This window comes from Trichosurus vulpecula, chromosome 6, assembly GCF_011100635.1.
Source record: "Trichosurus vulpecula isolate mTriVul1 chromosome 6, mTriVul1.pri, whole genome shotgun sequence".
In the NCBI taxonomy this organism is placed as follows: Eukaryota; Metazoa; Chordata; class Mammalia; order Diprotodontia; family Phalangeridae; genus Trichosurus; species Trichosurus vulpecula.
The window spans coordinates 42,004,593-42,029,858 of record NC_050578.1 but is presented as its reverse complement, the minus strand read 5'-3'; the positions used below and the strand labels follow the sequence as shown (position 1 = coordinate 42,029,858).

The window sequence follows — 25,266 nt, the reverse complement described above, 5'->3', positions numbered from 1 at the left end:
GGAACTGAGGCAAAGATGGTTAAGTGACTTGCCCAGGGTCACACAACTGGTAAATATCTGAAGCCGGATTTGAATTTAGGTCGTCTTGACCAGCTGGCCAGAGCTCAAGCCACTGTGCCACCTAGCTGGCCCAGAGGGGGAAATGAGAAGGGAGGAAAATGGTTTTACTGAAGGAAACCAAGTGAACAATTGGTAAAAAATATGAAGGGGCATCTAAGCTTCTCAAAGAATAGAAACTATAAAATAGGAATTTGTGAGTTGGACAGGAGTCCTGAGATTTCTGAAAAAGCCAGGATTAGAGCAAAGAATAAAGGTGCATTTTGTTAGGGTGTTGGTGATGGGGTATAATTCAGTTGAAAAACAGTAAGCCTTGCATAGCTTTAGGCATAAATGGGGGGCTTAAAAAGAGAAGTTAAACGTAGATCACAGACTATTTAAGATGGAGATTTATAGATCACCCAACTCAACTTTTTCAAATTACAGATGAGGAAACTGAGACTTAGAAAGATTAAATCATTTGCCCAGGGCCATACAGTTACTTGGTTGCAGAATCAAGAATAAAATTCAGGTATCCAGAGGCCTTGTGGTATTCTTGTCATTTTTCGGGTAGTCAGATAAAGCACAGGAAAGAATAGGATTCAAGGGCCTAGATACAGTCGTTCAGAACTAGAAATCTCAAAGTTAGATTTTTATAATTCTTTATATTCAATAGCTAGAGTTTGAATCCTGAAAAATCAGAACTCCTGTGATATGACAGCCTTCATTAAGTTTGATTAAAAAGCATTTATTAAGTATCTGCCATGTGTCTGGAATGTTTGTAGGAGCTGGGGATACAGGAATAAAGAATGAAACAATCTCTACACACAAGGACCTTACATTCTAATGGACAAAGCAATGAGTACAAATATTAAATGTACATATTCAAGAAAACCACCCTGGGAATACACAGGGGATACCTTGCTGCTAAGGATGCATATGGAAAGTATCAGGGAAGACAAGGCCCCTAAGAAGAACTAATCAAGTCCTTGGATGATGACAGCATAAATGACTGTGAAAACACATGGCCTAGCATTTCACCACAAGAAATGCAGATCTATTAGAATAACAGCAAGAATTAAAAATTCGATACCAGTTAATCTCCATTCATGAGAGCAATTTCTTTGGTTTGGAGAAAAGCAAGGAAAAGAGAGAATAATGGACTGCATGAAAGGTAGCTAGGTGGCTCAGTAGAAAGAATGCTGGGTCTGACTCAGGAAGACCTGAGTTAAAATCTGTTCTCAGATACTTTCCTAGCTGTATGACCCTAAGTAGGTCACTTACCTTTGGTCTGCTTCAATTTTGAATGCGGATAATAATAGCACTTATCTGTCACTATTGTTGTGAAGAACAAATGAGATAATATTTGTAAAACACTTAGCACAGTGTTATTATTATTATTAATCTTAAAGACTGGAAAAAGGAAGATTATGTGGGATTGGCCACTATCTTAACTCCTTTTCTGTGAGTTTTTAATTTATTTTATTAGTAGGGTGTCTTCATTTCTAATCCCAAGAATATAATTAAAATTATATGATACAACTATTAGCACAAATAATATTCACTTTGCACAAAATCATTTAAAATTCTCCTTTGCTAGGATATAACTATTGCATAAAACTAGAACTATTTTACAAAATACAAGTTTTTTCTGCTGATTCAGACTTCTGGGAGTCAAAATGGCAGAGTAAGCAGTAAATTGCCATAACTCTCCCATATTCACCTCCAAACAACCACAAAATAGCACTCCACCAAAATCATGGAACAGTAGAAGCAGCAAAAAGAAGAGATGAAAGAATCTTTTAGCCCAAGAAACTTGGAAGATCGGCAAGAAAGATGTCTCACTCAGTAATCCAGGATAGGAAGCATTCCAACAAGCCAGCAGCAAACCCCACTTCAGCAAACCATCAGGAGATCCTGAGCCCCAGTAATGGGGAGCAGACAAACACCAACACCAGGACCCTCCATCAGGCACACTCCAACTCTGAGAACCAGCACATGCTTTAGAATAGTCCTGGGCACCTTCTAGAGGGTGCTTCAGTGTATCCCTGGAAATGCAGAAACACCTGACCAGCCTCAGTGTACACCAGAAACCAACACCAGGACCCCAGATCAGCACAAGGTAAGCTGCCAGATCTCTCCATCCTCCAGCAGCAACTGCCACCCCCCACCACACCCCCTCAGCAAAGCATCAGACAGGAAGGTCCCCCATGGGCCTCAGGGCAACATCAGTACAGCACCAGGTAGGAAGGGAGAGGTAGAATGGAGTAAATTATTTCACATGAAAAGACAAGAAAGACCTATTATAATGGAGGGGAAGATGGAAGGGTAGGTGATGGGCATCCCTTGAACCTTATTCTCATCAGTATTGGCTCAAAGAAAAAATTATATACACAATCAGTTGAATATAGAAATCTGTCTTACATGACCAGGAAGTAGGAGAGGAGGAGATTAAGTAAAGAGGGAGTGGAGACTGACAGAAAAAAGAACAGTCTAGGGGACTAGACAGAAGCAAAGCACTGGTGCAGAGGGAAAGTGTGAAAGGAGAGAGAGGACGCATGGGAGGAAAAATAGAATGGAAGGAAATACACAGGTAGTAATAACTGTGAATGTGAATGGGATGAACTCTCCCATAAAACAGAAGCAGATAGCACAGTGGATCAGAAACTAGAATGCTACAATATCTTTTTTACAAGAAACACACTTGAAGCAGTAAAGTAAGGGGCTGGAGCAGAACCTATTAGGCTACAGCTGAAGTAAAAAACAAAACAAAAACAAACAAATAAGCAAAAACACAGGTAAAGATCTTGATCTCAGACAAAGCAAAAGCAAAATCAGACCTAATTTAAGAAGATAAGGAAAGAAACTACATCTTGCTAAAAGGTATCATAGATAATGAAATAATATTAATACTAAACACATATGCACCAAGTGGTATAGCATCCAAATTCTTAAAGGGGACGTTAACTGAGTTACAGGTTCATGATAGAGAGATAGAGAGCATTATGAAATGTAAAATAGATAATTTTGTTTATATTAAGTTAAAAAGCTTTTGCACAAACAAAACTAATGCAGCCAAGATTAGAACGAAAACAGAAAGCTGGGGAACAATCTTTATAGGAAAGTATGTCTAATAAAGGCCTCGTTTCTCAAATGCATAGAAAACTGAGTCAAATTTATAAGACCACAAGCCATTCACAACTGATAATCAAGGGATATGAACAGGCAATTTTCAGAGGAAGAAATCAAAGTTATATACAGGCATATGAAAAAGTGTTCTAAATCATTAAAGATTAGAGAAATGCAAATTAAAACAACTCTAAAATACCACTTCACACCCATCAGATTGACTAATAGGATAAAAAAGGAAAATGATAAATGTTGGAGGGGATGTGGAAAAACTGGTACATTGATGCATTGTTGGTGGAGTTGTGAACTGATTCAACCATTCTGGAGAACAATTTGGAACTATGCACAATGGGCAATCAAACTGGGCATACCCTTTGATCCAGCAATACCACTGACCACAGAAAGTTATTATGGTGACAGGGAAGAGATCACAAAAAAGGGAAAAGGACCCACATTTACAAAAAAAAATTATAGCAGCCCTTTTCGTGGTAGCAAAATATTGAAAATTGAGAGGATGTCCATCTGTCGGGGAATGGCTGAAAAAGCTGTGGTATATGAATGCAATAGAACACTATTGTTCAATAAGAAATGATGAACAGGTAGATTTCAGGAAAAAAAAAAGCTGGAAAGACTTGTATGAACTGATGCAAAGTGAAATAAGCAGAACCAGGAAGACAGTGTCAGCAACTGATCAACTATGAATGATTCAGCTCTTCTCAGCAACATGATGATCCAAGATAAGTACTAAGGATTCACAAATGAAAATGCTATACACATACAGATGAACAGCTGATGGATTCTGATGTAGATGGAAGCATACTTATTTTACTTTATTCTTTTTCATTTTTTTTCCTTTTTGATCTGTTTTTTTTCTTTCACAACTGTGACTAATATGGTAATTTGTTTTACATGATAGCACAAGCATAACCTATATCAAATTGCCCACCATTTTTGGAAGAGGGGAAGCAAGTGAGAAAAATTTGGAACTCAAAATCTTATAAAAATTAATGCTAAAAATTGTATTGACATGTAATTGGGGAAAAAATAAAATACTATTTAAAAAAAGTTTTTCTCCTACCATATAATGTATTTGCGTATGTTTTATTATCATATTACATATATATGTGATTGTTTGAGTGTGTATGTATGCATATATTCACACCTATCCCCGTACACACATATGTGTGTACGTGTGTGTGTATGTGTGTGTGTGTGTGTGTGTGTGTGTGTGTGTGTGTGTATATGTACATGAATATCACTATCTTTTAAGTCCTACTTCGGCATTTGAGAAATGTCAGCCAGAGTAGGGACATATCCCCAAATGAAGCTCATACAGACAATTGAAGAAGCTAAGGTTAGCCTCCAAAGGTATCTTAAAAAGATGTCCATACACCATACCTGTATACACAAACTCATTTCAGTTACACTAGAGTTCCTTTTGACCTTAGACCAAGTCTGGCTATTTTATTCTTTGACTCTCTACTCTTCATAGCCATCCCGTATTTTCAAACCTTGGACAGGTCAATGGTCTCTGACTCTGGTCTGAATGTGGTAACTCACCTCATCTCACTTTCTGCTTGCATCTGGATTCCCCTGAACATTCTCATAAGCCCTACAGATGGCCTTGACTAAACTAAGCCTCTTCACAGTTATCACAGTCTTTCTCCAGAAAGTGCTCAGCAACAGCCTAGTTGGGGCCAAGGAAAATAACATCATAGTCACCAATACCGCTTTGACTGTTTATTCACTATGCTTGATTCAATAAAATTCATTTCTTTGAATTAAAACTAAATGGAAAGCAAATAAAAATTTCTGATATGTGGTACACGGTTCATAAATAAAATGTTTTTGGTTATTTAAAAGAATCAGAAGTCTTTAAAATAGTTATGATGCAAACAGAATATAAATAAACAAAACAAAACTGGTAAAGCATATTACTAGAAATCACAGAACTTTCTAGTCATGTACTAGGTGTGTGGTCACAACAAATAGGCTTTTTTTTAAAATTTATTTTCTCTTCTCCTCCCTCTATCCTCTGCCCCAAATTATCTTCTACTCTAAAACATTTTTTTAATATTAAAGATTTTTAGATAAAGGATTTTGGAAGGTGAAAGATGAGTGGAAGATGTAACAGAGAGGCAAGAAGAGTTAAAAAACAAACAAACCCCAAAACAGCAACAAAAGTGACATTCTTTACAAATTAGAAGACATAGAAATTGTCTAGTCCACCCATTTTTCAGATGAGGAGACAGATCCCGTGTTATTCAATGGAAAGCCATTTAAACTGAAAAAGGAAAGAAATGGAGAAAATTGCTATTTATCTATGCTCAGATCCTGCAAATGGGGTTTCTTGGAGTCAGAAGAAACAACCTTGGGGGCAGCTAGGTGGTGCAGTGAGTAGAGCACCGGCCCTGGAGTCAGGAGGGCTGAGTTCAAATCCGACCACGGACACTTGATATGTACTAGCTGCGTGACCTTGGACAAGTCACTTAACCCCAATTGCCCTGCCAAAAGCAAACAAACAAAAAAAAAGAAAGAACAACCTTACATGTAGTAGAGATGAGACACCTGAATCATCCATACATCTACTGGAAGTATCACGGCCATAAAAAAAAGCAGCTAACAAATTCTTAATTTTCTTGGTTTACATTTCATTTACATTGCATTTCTTTCTGAAAGTATGACAACAAGCCTCTCTATTATTTTATTACTGATTCTGACCAAATAGGGAATACTGATTGATTGATTGATGTGGAAGCACGGGGAAATTTGGAAGAAAGTGTCTAATCTGTAATAACTAAGAAGAAAGATGACGACATGTAGAAAGCAATTCCAAGAGGCTCAAAGAAAAAATAGTGTATGATCTTTTCTCTTGAAATTTTAAGTTGGATGATGAATTTAAAATTCTTGGCAGCACTGAGAAAGTATATTCCTAAAATTACAAACTATGCTGAACAAATGAGAAATTATCAGAAAATGCTGATGTATATACAAACAGAGTTCTCTATTCAACTAGGAAAGTTTTTTTTTTTCTTTAAGGCGTACACACACACACACACACACACACACACACAGAGAAAGATATAAAAAGTAATATGGACATGTAGGAATGGGGTCAGGAAGGCTAAGACACAGAATGAGTTAGGGCTTTTGAAAAATATTAAGATGTTCTGGAGGTATGCTCAGAGCAAGAAGAAGGAGGAAAGGAAGAAATAAACGTTGCTTGCAATAGACGGCATAATTATCTAAAGAGAGAACTATCAAAGAGAGAAAATAGAATTACTTAACTACTGCGTTAATGGAAGTCTAGTGGCATCTAGGTGATTCAGTGGCTAGAGCACCAGGCCTGAAGTCTAAAAGACTCATCTTCTTGAGTTCACATCTGACCTGTGTCTGGTCTATGACACTTAGTAGCTGTGCGACCTTGGACAAGTCACTTAACCCTGTTTGCCTCAGTTTCCTCATTTATAAAATGAGCTGGAGGAGGAAATGGCAAACTGCTCCAGTATCTTTGCCAGGAAAACCCCAAATGAGGTCACAAAGATTTGGATATGGCTGGAATGACTCACCACCACCAACAATAACAAGGGGACAGAACTAAAGAGAATATTGAACTGGTTAAAGGACTGGTCAGCTCACACCTGAAGTATAGCTTTCAGTCTTGAGCTCCACATTAAAAAAAAAAAAAAGAGTGGATAAATCAGGTGTGAGTAGAGGTGGGTAAAGAGCACATTGTATAGACTTGAATGCTTGAAATAACTTAGAATGTTTGGCCTGGGGAAGAAAAGTCTTGGGGGGTGGAGGTGGGGCAGGGTTGAGACAGCTGTCTTCCAGTATTTGAAAGGCTATCTTCTGAAAGAGATCGGACACATTCTGTGGTGGCACTAGTACCCATATTTAAAAGTCATGAGGTGGTGGATAGGATTTCACATAAGGATTATCTTTCTCATCATTAAAGGTGTCCAAAAATAAAATAAAATTACTTTTTATTTATTTCTCAGGGGAAATGCTTAAGTGAAGGGTGAGTAAAAACTTGCCAAGGACATAACGATGTGGTAGGGGGATTGGTCCACATATCCTCTGATGGCCTTCCCCAGTATTAAGATTCTTAGATTCTAGGACTCTGTTTGGATGAATAATTTTAATGAAACTTATACCTTTCCTTATAGAACTTGAAACTCATTTCATAATAAAGGTATTTGATATGTTCTGGTTAATAAAGTAATAAATGGTAGTATGACAGGAATTTCTGCTTGAGAGGAAAAGAGAAGTGATTTACTATTTTCTCCTCCCTCAATAGTTTTCCCCTTCATTGTGTTCATTTATAGTTGTGTTCTCACCTATACAAGGTACATCAGGCAGATTATCTTCAAGGTCCCTTCCAGGTCTATAAATTAGAAAGTTTCCATCATTATTGAGCAATTTTTAGCCAATTCAGTTAAGACTTCAATGTGAGTCCCAATTAATGGGATTCCTGCTCTGTGAACCATTTGAGAATAGTAATGAGGGAAATGATTCCCATTCCTATCCCTTAGGATTACAAGTACCTTCATTAATTTATTAATCCACTTATTCTTCAAATGAAAAAGGTAAAAAAACCAGAATATAGGCAATAATTGGAGACTGGTTTACACTTATATATGCGAATCTAAATGGGAGTTATTTCATCTAGTGAAATGGGACAGTAGCTAATAACAATATTGAAATCAATGTCTTTATTCAAAAGCATTCCTAAAAACACAGAGCTTCACTCACTTTGATTCTCACAAGATTTTACAAAAAGTGGAAGATGCCCATCAGAAAAGGGAATTTTTCACTCAGTATTGGCACTGGTCAATAAAGATCAGTGAGAGATGAAAATATATATATATATATATATATATATATATATATATATATATATATACATTCACACATACATATGTGTATATATATATATATTTGATCTTAGCGGTATTAGGGAGACACTGGAATCTGTTGAGTGTGTGTGTGTGTGTGTGTGTGTGTGTGTGTGCGTGTGTGTGTGTGTGTGATCATAGGGGTATTAGGGAGACACTGGAATCTATTGAGTAAATATATTTGTGTGTGTGATCATAGGGGTGCTAGGGAGACACTGGATTCTACTGAGTAAAGGTGTTGTGTATGGTCAGATGTGTACTCTGGGAAGATCACTTTACCAGTTAAATGAAGACTAGAGTAGGCTGGGGAGAAACCTGAGGCAGGCAGACTTACAAATAGGCCATTGCAATAGTCCAAGTGTGAGGTGGTAAGGCTCTAACCAGGATAATGGCTATGTCAGAGAAGAGAAGGGGGCATATTTCAGAGATGTCACAAAGGTAGAATGGATTTTAATATACAAATACCTAAAAGGGTACATTTGATCTCCTTTTGGGTAGAAAAGTGAATTAAAACTCTGGCTAGATCTATCTGGGCCACAATAGAACTGGGCAGACCCTTTAAAATTCTTTTAGAATACATCCAACAATTGTTTTCTAAGCCCTTACTATGAACAGCCCCTACTATGCTAGACAGAAATGGATAGCCTTGGAATCAGGAAGACCTGAGGTGGAATTCTGTCTCAGGCACCGACTGTATGGTTCTGGGAAATACATTTAACTTCTGTCAGCCTGAGATCCCTTCTCTATACAAGATGGATAATAATAGCAGCTATATTTCACTGGGTTTTATGGAGAAAAAGAGAGATATGGAAACAACTTTGGATATCGTAAAATACTATACGAATGTCATTATTATTCCAGTGGCTAGGGACACAAATGTAAAAAGGAATTAACCTTCTGTTCTTCCTAACTTCCCTATTGCAGTTGAGGGTACCGCCATCTTCCCAGTTATCTAGGCTACAAGTCAACCTGGGTGTCATAATTGATTCCTCACTCTATTTTACTACCACTACTCCTGTATCCATTTTGTTGCCAAATCCTGCCAATTCTACCTTTCTAACATCTCTTGAGTACGCCGCATTCTCTTCTCTGACATCGCCACCACCCTGATGCAAGCTCTCATTGCCTCATGCTTGGACTATTGCAATAGCCTGCTGATGGGTCTGCTTGCCACCAGTCTCTCCCCACCCTAGTCCATCCTTCATTCAACTGTCAAAATGATCTTCCTAGAGTACAGGTCTGACCATATCATCTTTTACTCAATAGATTCCAGTGTCTCCCTAACATCTCTAGGATCAAATAAAAAGTTCTTGCCATTTTAAGTCCTTCATGACCTCCCCCAAGTTCATCTTTCTAGTATTTTTACATGTTTTACTCCACATATATCCACTACACTGCCCCCCTTACTGTTTCCACAAACAAGACATTCATCTCCGTACTCTGGGCATTTTCATTGGTTGTTCCCAATGCCTGGAATACTGTCCCTCTTCATCTCTACCCCCAAATTCTCTGGCTTCCTTCAAATCCAAATTAAAATTCTACCTTCCACAGGAAGTCTTTTGAGTTTCCCCTTACATCTCATGCCTTCCTTCTGTTGATTACTCCCAAAGTATCCTCTATGTGGCTTGTTTGTACACAGTTGTTTGCATGTTGTCTCTTCTATTATACTGTATGAGATCCATGAGAACAGGGACTGGCTTTCACCTCTCTTTATATCCCTAGCACTTAACACAATGTCTGGCACATAGTAGGTGCTTTATAAATGTTTGGTGACTCACTGATTCTCAGGGAGCTTATATTCTATTGAAGGGATCATTTTGTACCCAGATAAGTAAATTCAAGAAAAATTGAGGGGAGAGAGAACACTGAAAAGGGCTTCCCCTGGGAAATATTACTTCAGTTTAGTCTTCCATCAAAATAGAGACACAGATTTTAGCAGACCACATGGAGAAGGGAGAGCATTCCAGGCATTGGAGACAGTCGATGAAAATGTCCAGTCTGTAGATGCAACGCAGATTTTAAATAACAACTACTAGTCTAGTTAGATGGGAACACAACATGTATATAAGGAAGTATCATTCAATAATTCTGGAAAGGCAGGTAGGCACCAGGGTGTGGAGGGTTTTAAGTGATAGACTGAAGACTTTATACTTTATCCTGGAAGCAATAGGGAGTCATTGAAAATTTTGGAGTACCAGAGTAGCATGGTTCGACTAGTCCCTTGGGAAGATATTTTGACAACTGTGAGGATGATGGGCCAGAAACGGTAGAGAACTGAAGCTGGGAGACCACTTAAGAGGCCATTACAATAATCCAGGTAGGAAGAGGTAGATGGAAGGAAAGAAAGAAAGGAAAAGAGGGAGTAAGGAAGGAAGGAAGGGAGGGAGGAAGAAAGGAAAGGAGGAAGGGAGGGAGGAAGGAAGGAAGGAAGTGAGGGAGGGAGGGAGAGAGGAAGGAAAGAAAGAAACAGAGAAAGGAAGGAAGAAACAAAGAAATGAAGGAAGTAAAGAAAAGAAAAGAAAAAGAAATAAAGTTCATTAGCACACTTAAGTGTCCACTATGTGCCAGGCACTGTGTTAAATGTTAAGGATTGAATTGTATTTGTGAAGCTTGGAAATTCCTGTACCAAATACAAGTCAACAAGCATTTATCATCTTCTCTATGCCAGGCTTGTAGGTGCCAGGTGGGGAGCTAGATAGCATAGTGGTAGAATGCCTGGTCTGAAGTTAGGAAGACTCCTCTTCCTGCGTTCAAATCTGGCCTCAGACACTTATTAGCTGTGGGACTCTGGGCAAGTCATTGAACCCCGTTGGTCTCAGTAAAACGAGATGGAGAAGGAAATGACAAACCAGTTTAATATCTCTGCCAGGAAAACCTCAACGGGATCACAAAGAGTTGTACACCACTGAAAAACAACTGCACAACAAGATATGCCAGGCACTGTGCTATGCACTGGAAAACAAAGAAAGGAAAGACAAAAGACCCCCTGCCATCGAGGCTCTCACAGTCTAACAGGAAAGGCATAAAAAGGTTCTGGAAAGGAAGGTGGATTACTCTAAAATGGCATGGTTTGAAAATGGTAGTTGGAAAGCAACACAAAGGCCTAATTCCAGGAAAGATAAGGCAAAAGTATGAGGTGATAAGGTAATTGGAGAAAAGAGGGTACTGTGAGAGAGGCTGTGACTAACTGGATAGTCTAAGAGATTCTAGCTCTGGATTCTTAGCTCTAAAGAGCCAAGTCAAGAATGACCTTGAGGAAGAAAAACCTAGATGGCTAGAACAAGTTGAGCAGTGGCACAGGTTTACTGGGACATTACTGAGTTCTGTTTTAGTGGTACTGAATTTGAGATATTGATGAGACAACCAGAGAGAAAGGCGGATAACTAGCAGTTGGTGAATGCAGGCCTGGAGTTCAGAAGAAAGATTAGGGCTAGATATTGAAATTCGAGAGTCTTCATTCAAAGAAAAATAGATGAGATCACTGAGGGAATGGAGAAAGAGAGGCAATCTCAGATGAATTCAATGAGTGTGACTCAACCAGTCTGCTGCTCATGGGTCATTCTGCATAAAGTCTCAGTGAATTAATCTTAATTAATTAATCAATCTTTGTGATTCTCCCAGTGAGTCTGATCCTGCTGTGGCTGTATAGAACTAGCTGTAGAGAACAACAGTATCAGTATACACAATATATACTACACAAAACTGTAAATAGATTTAGTTCTGATCATTTTGACATTATGTATAACTAGTCATCTGTATTTTGGTCTCACTCTTCCTACTAGCACCTCTTGCCCCCATTTTTTTTGTGTGCCTGCCTCTATTCAGTTACAAGTTAACAGAGTTTTGCCAAAAAATTAAAACTATGAACACTAATAATTCTCCAAAGCCGTGGATATAGAACATATTCTTCCTTTCTTCTGTCATCTCTGTTTGAAACAAACACAATCATTGGGACATGTCTTAGTTGATAAAATATTAATCTTAAAATTATACTGTACTTACTTTTAATTATGGCAAGGATAAACAAGAAAAAATGTTTATACACATGGAGGGGTGAAGGTGGAAAGATTTTTTTAAATGATTTTTGAAGTAAAGCTTAAGGGAATCTTTATAATATGGAAAATATGCATTTCAACCAGAATTAAATCAAAATATGCCTAGAGACTAAAATGATGTAAGATGAAATTAGTTCTAAAACAAAGGATTAAACCAAAATTAGAGCTAAGGTCTTATCAGGAACTACCCCCCCCAAAAAATGAAAAGTATGAACACAATTTTAACTGAAAATGATCTTTCAACCTAAGCTCATCTTCCAACTAGTCAGTTTTGATCTTTTGGGAGACATTGTTTGTAAGAAACAAGGAACCTTCTCAGCCCCTAGCACCTGGATAAACACCCACCTTCCAGAACACCTATTCAGGACACTGGACAGAATTACCTGAGTGGAGATTCACTTCAAAGGGTCACTTTTTGAAGATTTATTTCAAACCAGGGGCTTTGATCCTAATTGTCTACCAATGGCTTGTTTGATCATAATTCAAAGGATGTAGAAACCTTCCTGATCAATTAGGAATAGGCAGTGGTTTCCTAAGCTTTATTGATGATCCAATTGTCCCTTTTGAGCTGTGTCTGCAAACCTTTGAAGTTAAATATAAGGCCATTCTCTCTCAGATACACTGAGACTTTCAAACTTCTAATCAGTCTGGCTTTTTAAAGAAGTTAGGTGAAGGGATCCATATACTCATAGTTCTGTTTTGCATAACTTTTATCATTTCAGTATATGAATCAAGTTAGTTTTTTAAAAGTATTATTTAGTGGTCATGTATTACACCATGAACATTGTCCTAGGCTTTTGGGTATGGGTTTTGAAATATAATAGGAGGGACAGATTAGTGGGAAGACACCAGATATAGAGATTATATGATAGTCAAATTTCTTTTAACTAGGTCTATATGCTCACATGAATGGTGTGGTACAGAATTTAGGTCCTCTTTCTCCCAGCCTTTCAGTAATATTGGCAGAAATACAATTTAATAATCTAATTTTTAAAATGATCTCATCCTCGCCTGATACTTGTGAGCTGTAGTATTTAATACTCTGAATTTTACCTTCTTTGTTGAGTCACTATTATCCTCTTTTAGCCGCTTGATTTATAATTTCAGGGATAAAATAAATTTCATGATTTTATTTTTCTCCAAACAAAAATAATCTAACAAGGTTTTTCTGGTGGAAGCCAAGTAATTTGAACTATTCCAAATCCACATTACTATGAGTTTTTTTATGTTTTTTTGGGGGGGGGTGGATCGAGATTTGTGTTTTTATTGGGGCTGGGAGTGGAAATGCCCTCCATTGATAAAGCAGCAATTCCTCTGGAATCTTAAAGTCTGTGAGTTGCCTGAGAGTTAAATAAATCAACTGTAGTCCTCTCTGAACTTACTAAAAATAAAATGAAACAGAAATATCATATCCCATTTTTCAGTTAGAAAACTGAAGGGCAAAAAGGTAAAACAGATTTTAAACAGCATAATGACTACAATGATGTAAGTGAAAAGATCACTAAAGGGAAGTTGATTGAATATCACTGAAAGTCCCAGAGAAGAAAGGATGAAGCATACCTCTTTGCACATGTCAGAGAGGTGGGGGGGCTGTTAGGGGAGAACACTGGATGCATCATCAGATGAGATACCTTGTATCTGATGGGTTTTTTTAATTGTTTTTCTTTCTATCAAATTACTTTGCTTCTATCAAATGAGATAATATTTGTAAAATTTTTAGCACAATGTCTGCCTGGCACATTGTAGTCACTTAATAAATGCTTGTTCTCTCCCTTCTTCCCCTCTGTCACAGGAAAGTTTTCAATTTGGAAGAGGTAGGAATTAGCTATGTTGTAAAGCTAAAATACATCAAAATGTATATTTTTAAGGTTACTGTATTGAAAATTCAATACAGATTCTTTACTTGTCCTACTTGATAATTCAACAAACTTTCTAATAAACAGGTTTTCATTAAGCATCGACTAAAGACAAGGGTACCGCCTTGAGATAAAAGATTTTTTAACATAAATCTTGTACATTTAATACTTTCATTCCACTAAAGAGAAGGGAAGCCTTGATTTTAAAAAAGTCATTTTGTCACTTCTTTATTAAGAGGTATTGCAGATCAAGATCAAGGTGAGAGCACAATTCAGAAACTGTTGCTTTCTTAAAATCTTAGCCATGACAAAACCCAGGAGGAAATACTAGGAAGGAAAGTACCATTCAACATGACTACTTCCTCAATACACCCTTTATCTTACAAACAGATGAGGAGCTCATCAAGGACAGGGACCCTACCTGATATTTCCTTAATATCCCCTATCCCTGAAGTATGGTGCTCTGCTCACTGTGAACAGTTAGTTATTAACCGGCTAACTGACTCACTCCCAAAGTCACTCACCCTTACTGGCAGGCAGAAAAGTTCTGAATTGTTATAGGGATCTGGAATCAGTTACAGATTTTTGTAATAGAAAAGAGTAGCTTCTATTTTTTAAAACCTGGTAGTGTTCAGAAAGGCTTTGCTATGTGCTGGCTGGTGAGGCTATAAGATCATCCTATAACAAAGAAGCTTTTGATAATCCTGAATTAAATATAGGGTCAGACTGAACTTAAAACTGAATAATTTACATACTCAGTTTCTTTGTAGGACTCAAAGGCATTCTATCTGTTTACCTACCTAACTTATCATGAGCATATCTCAGATTTAACCATCAGGCTTTCAGCGCCCCTCTGCTGCCTTTTGTAGGAGCCAGGAAGCATAAACCACGGCTGCCCCTCATTTTCATAGGAAAGACAAATGACAATATTCATCTGGCTCTCCTTTAGTAATATGTTGTCCAGGACGAGGTTCTCAAAACCACTTCCTTTCTTTATTTCTTATTCATGTAAAGGAAACTTTTACCCCCTTCCAGCAAATTGCCTTTAAAAAAAACTGCAAGTGAAAAAAAAAGTCTTCAACTCAATTTGTCAAAGACTACAGGAAAATAAAATTTAACTGTGGGTGACCATTTTGGGGCTTTCTATTCTCAACACCATTATGCGGGCACATTGCGTAGAATTGAAATTTTCAGTTGGATAATATAGTTATATAACCATCCCTTGATGGTTATATAACCAAAACTTAATTCCATAAAAAGATTTAAGAATTACTTCAGTTTAATTTTTTATTATAATTGCATGCTCTTAATTATTGGCTATGTAAATTCTAGAAAGTCAGTTATCCTTCAGAGTCCCCAGTTACCTCATCTTCAATATGGGAGGTTTAGCTAGATGGCCTCTGAGATGCTTTAACAGCTCTGGATTGATCTTATCTTACAATCTATGATATAATCTATCAATCAATGGACTAGCATCTACTATGTGCCAGACACTGCAGATCTAGCAATAGAAAGAAAGACAAACAATAGACTGTGCTCTCAGGGAGCTTAAGATCTAATGGATTTAAGTAAAGGGTCTCTTTTTAAAGTTGCATATCGGAGTTTTAAATATAAAATAAAAATATGTAAAGTTATATGCATATATATATACACTGTATGTGTATATATATTTTGTTGACAATTTATATTATATATGTGCGTATATGTATATATAGTTTCCATATATAATTTCTGACCATTAATTTACATCCTATGTGTACATATATATACATATATTTATATATGTGCTAATATAATTACATATATGTGTCTTTTGTTTCCTTTCTTGTTTCAGATCATTGATTAGGACTGAATGGGGACCTTAGAAGTCACACAGTCCAACTTTTTCATTTTGCAAACTGAGGCCCAGAGACTAAGTGACCCAAGGTCAGACTATCAGTAATCAGCAGAGCTAAGATTTAACCTCAAATCCAGTATTCTTCCCCTATACCATGTCCCCTCTGGAAGAATCTTGAACATAGACCCGTTTCTGAAAAAAAAAACACCCTCCTATGGTTTAATATTCTTCTAAGTATTGCTGACTGTCTGGGTAGATCTGAATTCCTTCAATTATCTGGCGAAGTCATGATTGCCATTCAGGTATTGTTGTTTTTCCATTCATGTGAAAAGCTAAGAATAAAAGGTTAGTGAGAGGTAAGAGGTTAGGAGCTGACCTACCAAATTTTACTGCTAGTAGAGTAGATGCATTTCTTGTTTTGCAGCCAACTCCCTGCTCTTCCTTTCACATGGTGTTAACTTTTTAAAATGACCACAAAGTGCAAGTAAAACTTCTACACCTTTTTTCTCTCTCTGTCAAAAAAAGGGTAAAGATGAGCATCATTTTCATTTTATTTTCTTTTTTTCTGGCAGAGGTAGTAAGTTTCTGACAGTTTGCTAAGCAGTGGAAATCATGTTGTAAGCAGAAAGAGAGCAGGACATAGATTCCTGCAAAATAGGCTTTATTTTTCCAGTGGATACTGGCTACTCTCATAGGATCCAAATCCAAAAACAATTTCTCTATGAAGCAAAGGTTCGCTGCAACTGAAATCACAAAGCAAACAGAGACTCAAACCAAGGGAGGATTTTATTCTGCAATTCTCAAAATCGATTAGTTACTTAATTCTGTGCTTCATTCTTAATCTCCCAGCTTAGTTCTGTTTCACTGCTCAAATTGTGGCATCCTAAACTTTTGTGACTAGTTGAATTTATACTTCAGCAATGGGGTAACAGAACTATAAATGGGTCCTTTACAGTGCAACATTTACATGGCTCAGTGAGCAGTGATTTAGAAAGTGCTTGAAAAGCAGACTTGACTTATTTAGGAGAATGACATCAACATTTATAAGGCTTAACTTTAGCACCCAAACAAGCTAAATGCCTAATGCTTTAGGGAAAGTCACACAAATGCCAGACAGTTGAGGAATAGCTGAAAACCTGAGAACAAAATTTGACTTTTCTGAAATGTGTGCCACTCAGGGCGTTTACAGGAGTTTTGACAATCTGTCTTGCCAGGAAGACTTTCTCACTATGTAGCTTCTATTCTAACAGACACACTCAGAGTTTTGGGCATTTTTGTAACACTTTCTTTCCTGGACCTACCTCCTCTGAGCTAGGTTTCGCTTAAGATAGAACTCAATGCTCTTCAAGCTACTTCTCCTTAACCCTAGATGGGGAAATCCATCAGTCTTCAAAATAACAATAAAAGCAAAGCTTGGGCATGCTCTGTAGTTAAGGCAGAATGCTGAATGCTGAAGTTGTACTTTCTAGAGTTCTCTGGCTTGTTGCCAAGGGGTTAAATGATAACTTTATTCTATATAGTAAAGATCTTTATTTAGGAGGTAGGATAAAGGAAGAGAGGAATAAGGTGAGTAAACTTTCAAAGCAATCACGGGGTGCCGTTAATTACACAAAATGACACTTGCTCTTTACACATCATTGTTCTCCATCACTGCCCTGTTTTCACTGCTACTTTTGGAGGTCTCAACATCTCCTGTTTAAGCTGGCCAGAGTGTGAAAAATAAACAAAAGCAGTACAACTTACTTTCCAGTGATAAATTGACTTCTGGACGGTGTGCAAATAGGCTGGACATAGTAGTTTTCCAGTTTAACCCCTTGGGCAGCGAGCTTGTCTAGAGTGGGCGTCTTGATTTCTGATCCGTGGTATCCCACATCTCTGAATCCCTGGTCATCAGCTAGGATGAACACAATATGAGGCTGAGAGGTAGCAGATGAACTGGGCTCTGGCCCCTCTCTAGCCTGGGGGGCTCTGGTTGCTGTCCCTTCTTCTTCCTCCTCCAGGCCTTGGCCCCAGGACAGGTAGCCATAGGTGAGGAGGCTGAGCACCGAGAAGCCGGTCAGCGCTCCCATGGCTAACATCTTCCCCTGCCAGATCCCGGACGCCGGTGGTGGTGGTGGCTGTGGCTGCAGAGGCGGCTGCCCCGTGAAACCCCGGGGGGCCATGCACCCCTTTCTGAGCCGAGGCTGCTGAGCGCACGTGGTGCCCTCCACGCCACCTTGGGCAAACACATGCAGACCCGAGATCACTCAGCCGGTGACAGGGTGGACCCCAAAGGAAAGCGGGGGCTCGTCCTGGCTGACACCAACTTCAACGACTTTGTCTTCCTCTTCCTGAAGTGATGCATGGGAGAATTGAAAATTGTGGGGGGGGGGGGAATCAAGAAGAGGCAGTTCTCTACTTATTTTCCTCCCAACGTCCTCCCCCAAAGTGAGAACAGTATCAACAACAAAAACTTCACACCCCTACCTCAAAAAAAAAAAAAAAAGATACAAGGGGAGGGTAGTGAAAGTCAAATTACAGCGGAGAGTTTTCTTTTTTAGGTGCCGCGATCCCAACACCCTTCAGCTATGGGACATAGCTGGGGGGCTATGTCAGGTCGTAACCCCCACTCCCCGGAGCAGCTTCCCTAAGAGTACAGAGATACGAGGAGAGGTTGCCTTAGCTTCTGCCCCTCATCCCAAACTGCGAGGAGGATGCTGCTTTTGCAAGCGGCCCATAACTGACACTGACACTCAGGGGTTCCAAGAGGACCGCGGGCTGACTGATCATTTTCTCCACTGCTTTTTGGTTCTCCTCCCTCTTTCTGTCTTTTCCGGACTCCTTGAAACTCAGCAGGGGGAAGTAAACTGAGAGAGGGGTGGGTGCGTGTGGGGGAATCCACTTCCCACTTCTCTCTCTCCTTCCCTCTTCCCTCCACTCCAAGTCCCTGAAAGAAGGTTGTCTGGAAGAGAGTCCTCCAGCTGACCTGGGTGGAACTCTCCCGAGAGAAAGTGCCCCTGCCCTAGGATGCCCTGGCCGGTGCAGTGCCCAGGGACCCTCCCCACCCCGCGCTGCAGCCACACAGAGCAGATAGCCGGCCAAGCCAATTTTGCCCCCACCTGGCGACTCGTGCGGCCGCTGGAGCTGGCTGAGAGTTGCGTGCGTTTGGTCGGGTAGCCCTTTTTATTTGGCACTTTCGGGCCGTTTCCTCCGCCCCTTTCCCCCGCCCCCCACAACAGCTTCCCTTCTTCAGTGAATCACAGAGCAGTTCGCTGTTCCCTCCTGCTCCCCCAGGAAGAAGAGGGGAGAGGAGGAAGAGGCGAATTGGAGGGAGTGAGGTGGGAGAGTGGTGGGGAACATTCCCAGGACCTCGGTCCCTCCGCCCGGGCCGTAGCTTGGTGGTGATTTCGGCTCTTCCCGATTATCCGGAGAGACTGGAAATAACTGGAGTGGTGGGAAAGGGTGGGGTTAGGGATAAGGAGTATGGCAAGAAGCTCTCCTATCTGTGCGGGACTTCTCTGGGCGAGAAATACCCCCCACCCCCCACCCCCACCCCTCTCTCTTGAGAGAGAGAGCTAGCGCCCCGTAGGCAAACTTTTTCCCCCAACGTCTTGCCCTAGAAGAAGTGAGAGGAAGACTCAAAAGAACAACTAATTTAACCAAGCCAAGTCCTTTTCCGTCTCCCAATCGGGCTCCCCCGGACCCTTTCTTCTCTCTCTGGGCCCTCTGTTCCGGGCTTCTCCATTTTTCCATTCTTTCTTCCTCTTTCCAATCAAGGTTTCAAACTGTAAAGTCTGGCTTTCCTCTCGAAATAGTTGGTCTGGTTGCCGGAGGTCAATTTCTTCTTTTGAAATGGGACTGCCCCCATCCCTGGATCCTGTTCCAACAAACTGGCTTGTGTGCATGGAGGGATGGGACGGGGTAGGGGGGAATCTAAGCTTGTAACTTCACCCTCTGCCCATCGTTTGAGAGGCTAGCCCAAGAGAAGCCAGTCTGTCTCTTCAACTCTTCCTCCACCTTCAATCAGTATTTCCGTGGCCGCCCCTTCTGTTTGGTGCCAGAAAACCCTTCCTAAAGCTACTCTCTCATTCTTGGGTTTTCCTCGCTTTTCATTGAATATCCTGTTTTTTTGTGTAGCGAAGGATCTCCCTCTCCCCACCATCTGGCTCGGCCCTTCACTGCCCTGGACACTCAGGTGACATCATGAGAAACACTTGAGGGAGGAGCTGAGAAACAGAAGGAGGGGGAATTCTGAGATCAAACTTTGGCTGCATTACAGCTTTGGCTTTGGGTAGGCCCCTTTTTTGCTGCCCAGCGTGAGTGAGCATCATTTCCATAGTCACCACTGGGCTTTCTCTAAAATTGAAAAAAAAAACAAAACAGTAAGCTTCCAACTCAACCAACTAATGGCACCCATCTCTTTTAAACGGAAAAAGCTAACCCCGGAAATGCCCTGGCAGGGGCTCAGGGGCCACAAGACCACCGTCTTTTACTCCTCTCCTCTAGAATTTAAGATTTGAAGGCAGGGGATTTTTAATTTCTGTCTTTATAACTCTACCACATAGCACAGTGCCTGGCACATACTAAGTGTTTAAAATGCTCAAATAATTGATTTATTGGTTTTCTTCTTCCCTCAGCATCTTGATCATGCTGCACCCTTTCTCCCCAAGTTCCTGAACATTTCCTCACTCTTCCCAGGGATGGGTCAGAGGCAGCAGTATTGGCAGTGGTCAGAAGAGGAAGAGAATCTCTTGTACTCATGTGTCATGCTCCTCCCATGGCTCCCCCAGATCCTACCAGCCTTGGCATTTTTCCTGAGGCAGGATTCCATGGACTGCCTCCATCCTTCAAACCTTCACCATTCTCTGGGTTGGAATCACAAGGGTTATTCTTTCTCTCTGAATGTAGCTAAATCTTGCTTGAGTCCTTCGTGCGCCAAAGACCCCCGGTTAAGATGTAATTAAGGCTATCCTACCATACAGAGTGTAAGTGAAATTAGGGAAGGTATAGGGACTAAGGCAGTTAGGTGGTGCAGTGGATAGAGTAGTGGACCTGTAGTCAGGCCTGAGACCTAGTTGTGTGATCCTATAGTAAGTCGTTTAACCCCTGTTTGCCTCAGTTCCTCTTCTGTAAAATGGGGACACACTGGAAACGGAAATGACAAATCACTCCGGTATCTTTAACGAGAAAACCCCATGGACTATCCATGGGGTCACCAAGAGTTGGCCACGAATGAATGACAGCAGCAACAATAGGAGCTAAGAGAGTGAGGGTGGCAAGAATGGGGAAGGAATAAGGCTTGGCCTGACAAAATAAAAAAAGGAAAGAGGAATGAAACCAAAACTATCCTTTCTTATTCTCCTTTGGTAGATCTTAACCTTCATCATACCCACTAACCCTGTACATCCTACAACATTCTGCCCTACGCTTTCTTCTCCCTCTACACTTTGCTGAGCTCATCAGCTTCCATCGATTCAGTTATTATCTCTACAGAGACCCAGTTTCCTTCATGAACTTCATTTTGGACATATCCATCTGGTGGTCACGAAAGTATCTCAGACTCAACATATCCAAAACAAAGCTTCATCTTGCCTTCCTAAAACCTCCCTTCTTCTGAATGACATATTCTGTCAAGGGTAGCCACCATCATCTTAGTTGCCCAGGATCATCACCATTGGGTCATCCTCTATTCCTCACTTTTGCCCAATATGGCCAATTCCTTGCCAAATCTTATTTTTACCGGCACAGCATCTCTTCTCTAAGTCCCCTCTTCTTTCCCACGGCCATCTAGCTAGTTCAAGCTCTCATCATCTCTCAGGGGAACCACTGCAATACCTTTTTTAAAAATCAGTTTTGAGTGTCTTCCCATTCAATCTATTTTGATTTTCTTAAAGCTTAAGTGTGTACATTTTACTCCCTATTCAGTAAACTCCAGGGACCCTCATTACCTCTAGCATTACATATAAAGTCCTGTTGTTTGACATTTCAAGCTCTGCACAGCTTGGGTTATTCCAGCATCTCCAGTCTTCTTAGACTTTACTCTTATCCTTTCACTCTGTGAAACAGCTACTTTGGTCTGCTTGAGGTTTTTGCATGTGGCACTTTATCTCCAGTCTGTCTTTTTACCGGCTGTTCTTCATTCATGGAATGCTCTCCTCTCTACCTCTTAGATTCCCTGGCTTCCATCAAGAATCTCAAATCCCACCTTCTGCAGGTTCTCCTGGCTGCCAATGCCTTCCCCTCTGGTACTACCTTCCACCTACTTTCTATAAATCTTGTGCCTATGTCATCTTCTCCAATAGTGTGTAAGTTTTTCGAGGAGTGTTTCCCTTCTATATTTGCATCTCCAGGGCTTATCACAGTTATCAGCGCATGGTTAGTGCTTAATAAATGCTTGTTGATTGCCTGTCTGAAACCAAGAAGCGTCCCTTGGGAGTCTGAGGGTGGAAGACCCTTCCAGTTTTCTTATTATTCCTCACATCAAAGTCCCTATCCTTATCCTTTACCTCATTGCCCCAGCCCTCTGTCCTAGGCCATAGAGATACCTACTTGAAGCTATGTTTGTCTACACACTCGGCAATTAGGTGGAACATTGGATAGAGTGCAGAACCTGAAGTCAGGAAGACTCATCTTCTTGAGTTCAAATCTAGCCTCAGACACTTACTAGCTGTGTGATTCTGGGCAAGCCACTTACCCCTGTTTGCCTCAGTTTCCACATCTGTAAAATGAGCTGGAGAAGGAAATGGCAAAACCACTCCAGTATCTGTGCCAAGAAACCCCCAAATGGGGTCACAAAGAGTCAGACATGACTGAACAACAACACTTACACATCTATTGCTTAGTAGGCATAAAATATAATGGGGAGAAAAGTTGCCATCTCCCTTCAGGAGTAGGGCTACTTAGCTCTTACAGTGGAAAGATCAGGGGTTCCAGAGTGAGCAGATGTAGCAGTAAATCCTACCTTTTTTTAGGTGGAAAGGCAGGGCAACTGGGTTAAGTGACTTACTTGCCCAAGGTCACACAGCTAGTAAATGTATCAAGTGTCTGAGGACAGATCTGAACTCAGGTCCTCCTGACTCCAGGGTCAGTGCCCTACTCAGTACACAACCTAGCTGCCCCTTAGTAAATCCTGCCTTTGACTGCTACCCCTTGGGTCATGTTGGGTAAGTCACTAGGCCTCCCTGGGCCTCAGGTGTAAAATGAAAGGCTTCAGATACATGGCCTCTAAGGTTCCTATCAGCTGTTAGGTCCTGACTTCCCCATTTGGGACTCTGAATGCATTTTCCTGCAGAAATAGCCATTGGTTAGGTCCTTTGAGATTATTACTATAATTCTAAGCACATTATGGGTTAAACAGGATTTTGTACTTTGGCCCATGAACTAGAACAACCTATAAAACACTTACTATGTGCTCTGAATTCCAAACATACTAACTTCTGAAACACAATCCATTTGCAAGTTGGGGATTGCCTGTATGTGGAGAGAGGCCTAGCAGGGCAGTGTGCCCACATTTCACTTGTATGGTCACCCTTCTTCCTCAATATTTATTTTTAACTACTCATTTATTCAAACAACCAAAGAGCACAGCTGTTTTAGGGGACCACGGTAGGGGAGATTTTAGCTACTTTTTTTTTCATTTTAAAATCATCTAGGCCTGAGGTCTACAGACTTGAAAAAGATTTTTTTAATCCTTTTTTTCTGCTTGCCTTGTGGATATTAAAAAAAAAAGAAAAAATAGAGAGTTCTTTTAAAAGTAATGGAGTGTGCCAGAGGTTACATTTATGCTTGAATAGGCTAAAAATAAGAGGAGTTTATTAGTTTGTCCTAATGTGAGTCATTTTGACATGTATCCAATTAAACTTCTTATTAGATATTATTAACTCTTCATCAGGCTATCAGAGTGAGGTTGCCCTAAGACACTGAATTTTCATTAGATCAACAACAGCCCTGCTAGTAGAAATAATTACAGCCAGTTCCAGGTGTTCTAACAGTCAAATGTCAAATTAAGGTAGTCTTTGTTCCTCCCTTCCCTCCCTCCCTCCTTCTCTCCCTCCCTTTCTGTCTCTATCCCTCCCTCCCTTTCTGCCTCTCTCCCTCCCTCCCTTCTCTCTTTGCTCCCTCCTTTTCTCCTTTCCTCCCTTCCTTCTCTCCTTTCCTTACCTTCCTTTCCTTCCCTTCTCTCTTTAACTATCTATTTATTCAAATAATTAAAGCATTCAGCTCTTTTAGGGGATTGGGTAGGGAAAATTTTAGCTACATTTTTTCCATTTTAAAATCATCCAGGCCTGAGGTCTAAAGGATTGAAAAATATTTTTAATTCTTTTTTTTCGGCTTGCTTTGTGAATATTTCCCTCCTTTCCTTTCCCTTTTTCTCTCTTTTCCTCCCTTCTTCCCCCCTCTTTTCCTTCATTTCTTCTTCCTTCTCTTTCTCTCTTTTCACAGTTTTTTTGGGGAATATATTGGATAAGGTCTTGCCAATCACTTTGCTACTTATTAAATCAGTGACATTGCCATTAATGAATTAAGGCTTGTTTCACGTGATTTGCTTTTCATAAACTTGCCGTAATACCTCATTCTCTGAATTATTACTTGAAAAAAAAATCAACCTGGAAAGTCATAACTAACAATTTTGGCATGCAGGGCTAACAGGAAGAAACATGCTCCCATATCAACTTTTTAATTCATAGTGTGAAAAGAATATAAAGAAGTAAAATAAATTCAGTTGAGTGGGATGAGTAAAAGCTACAGAAGCTCACAAATTGGGTATAATTAACAATGTCTGGGATAACAAAAATTTATATAGCACTTTAAGACATGCATGATCCTCCCAACAACCTATGAGATCAATGCTTATTGTTATTAGCTTTTTATAGAGGATAAAACAGACTAAGAATTCCCATGACTTGCTCAGGGTTGTACAACTAACATATGTCTGAGGCAAGATTCAAGCACAGGTCCTTCTGATACCAAGACTAGTATCCCAGCCATTATTCTGCCCTAGAATCTGGGACATATATGAATATATATTACCTACTCATTCTTTCTAATTATTGCTAAGTTCAATTGTTTCTGGGATTACTTTTGTAACCTTTGAATTTTAGTTCCCCACAGGAAGACCCTGCTAATCCTACCCTACTATGGATAGCTACTAAGCCAAAAAAAAGAGATAGTTTTGAACTAGAGGGAAAGCCATTCCTAAGTCCTCTGACATCAGAAGATACAGTAGTGACTTAAGAGACTTGCAAAGAAAATGAGAGTAGGATAGTCAACAGTTAATAATCAATAAATATTTACTAAATGTCTATTTGCCAGGCACTGTACAAAGCTCTAGATTTATAAATATGATAAAAAAAATACCTTGCCCTCAAAGAGCTTACAATCTAAAGATGAAAGACAACTCAAAAAAAAAAAGAAGTTGAAAAGTGTAGGTTAGTGTAATGGTAAGAAGGGTGGGACTTTTTGCTGTTTTTTGTTTG

At 39.9% G+C, this 25,266-nt stretch overlaps 1 protein-coding gene across 1 annotated transcript in view; it reads right to left on the bottom strand.

Annotated features, from left to right (window-relative positions):
• ARSJ (arylsulfatase family member J) overlaps window positions 1-17,973 on the bottom strand; it is a 119,543-nt gene extending 101,570 nt beyond the window's left edge. Inside the window, exon 1 of the mRNA XM_036764638.1 lies at window positions 17,555-17,973. Coding sequence (XP_036620533.1) covers window positions 17,555-17,973 — 419 coding nt within the window. The remainder of the gene's footprint in view (window positions 1-17,554) is intronic.
• Between the last annotated feature and the right edge of the window lie 7,293 nt (window positions 17,974-25,266).